Source organism: Buceros rhinoceros, unplaced genomic scaffold, assembly GCF_000710305.1.
Source record: "Buceros rhinoceros silvestris isolate BGI_N320 unplaced genomic scaffold, ASM71030v1 scaffold3722, whole genome shotgun sequence".
Classification (NCBI taxonomy): domain Eukaryota; kingdom Metazoa; phylum Chordata; class Aves; order Bucerotiformes; family Bucerotidae; genus Buceros; species Buceros rhinoceros.
Window position 1 is genome coordinate 1 of NW_010399301.1, and position 1,647 is coordinate 1,647.

A 1,647-nucleotide genomic window follows, 5' to 3' on the forward strand; every position below is an offset into this window, starting at 1 on the left:
CTCGGTGCTGTCCTGCGCGGGGCAGCAGAGCCCAAGCACCTCGTTGTCCGACGTGCTCCTAGGCCTCCGCCAGGCGTCCCCCAGCACTAACCCTCCCTCGGGCACGCAGGAGGCGATGGTTGACTATCCCTCTGAAGAGGTTACGGTTAACCAGAACGCACGCCGGGCACGAGGCGTGCTTCGACAGCTCATAGACCAAGTCCCCTGACATGGAGAAGTGCTTTGTTAAGTGAAGGGCTACCTGTCTCCCACTGCCCCTCCGACGCAGCCAGACCCTTGCTCGTCGTTGGAGCTACAGGCAGCACCAGATGGCACAAGGTCCATCCCCTACATGCTGCCTCTGCGCCTTCATTCCAAGAGTTTTGCACAGAGCAGGAGCCGGCTCCATACCTCTCCAATCCCAGCTTGGACAGCGTGGGCAGTTAGGGACTTTCCCTCCGGAAGACTGTCACCTTTCCTGTCTGAGTGAAGTTTGGGCCCTCATGTTTCGGGTAAAGTTTGCACTGGAATCAGCAGTTTGCTCTGGTGAGATGAGATGTTATGGGTCAGGGTCTTTTTGGAGAGAATTTAATTGTTTTCAAGCTGGGGGTTGCCTCAAAACAATACCTTTCACTTAGCAGTATAAGAAAGCACAGAGGCTGTTCCTGCTTAGCTGTGGGTAGCCTAGGTCTCCCCCGAAATGGAGAGGAAAACTTTCCATCCAGCCTCCCATGACAGTTACTCTACAGGCTTCAGTACCTTCCCTGGGCTGCTAAGCATCTGTTGCCTTCAGGACGCACTGGCAAGAAAGGGATGGAGAGGGAGGAAAGGAGCCTCGCACATTCCACGTTTCCCTTCCAGAAGCCTGTGAAGCTTCATTAAACATTGGGCCAGACATTTTGTTTCTATGGAAACAAAATTATTAGTAATATATTATTTTAAAAACAGACACACCATTGACACTCCAAATATAGAATTTTAATACCATTCTGCACCTGCCTTGTCTCTTAGGGCAGAGCGGATGCGAGGGTGGAGTTCACAAAGGGACAGGACTGGCAAGGGTGCCAAGTGGCGGTGGCAGCAGAGGGTGTGTTTGTAACCTGAGAGCAGGCACAGGCTGTCCATCAGTCGAGCTCCCTTCTGCAGGTCTGTCCCACTTCTTTTTCCCCCACCAGCGTGGGGTGCCGTGTTTCCTGCCTGCTGGCGAGAAAGATGAGAATGCAAATTAGTGATTGAGTCCCGGGATAAAGGGAACACTTGAGGTTTTATTTAAAAATCGTGATGGCACTGAATGTTTTTGATGCTGTCTCTCATAGTGTGGGATCCTGGAAGGTCTGTGCCTCAGAGGCCTCAAGGGTCCTTTCATGTGGCACCTGCTCTCCAGCCTGCCCGGCTTCGTTGCCAACCAAGGAGCAGCGCCGTGGCCGGTCGGCGTTCTCCTCCTCTCTGCTGCCAAGGGAGAGGCGGCGATCACGGCGCGATGCAAGCAGGAGACGGGAGTGCCGTGGGCTGCAGGCTGGGGTGGGTTGTGGTGTCTCGTCGATGAATGTGGTGATCTCATCTCGGAAGAAGCAGGCGCTGGAGCTGGAGCCCCGGGTCACCAGTCCCCCCTCCAAAAACTGCCGTAGGGTTGTCAGCTCATCTTCTGGGGGCCCCCGGCGGTGTTGG

The 1,647-nt window shown here is 54.8% G+C and overlaps 1 protein-coding gene across 1 annotated transcript in view; it reads right to left on the reverse strand.

Moving 5' to 3' along the window:
• Positions 1-1,035: 1,035 nt before the first annotated feature.
• The window catches only part of GPR162 (G protein-coupled receptor 162), a 3,880-nt gene continuing 3,268 nt past the window's right edge, over positions 1,036-1,647 (reverse strand). The window contains exon 5 of the mRNA XM_010131396.1: positions 1,036-1,598. Within this exon, the coding sequence (XP_010129698.1) occupies positions 1,577-1,598 (22 nt within the window). The 3' untranslated portion in view covers positions 1,036-1,576. The remainder of the gene's footprint in view (positions 1,599-1,647) is intronic.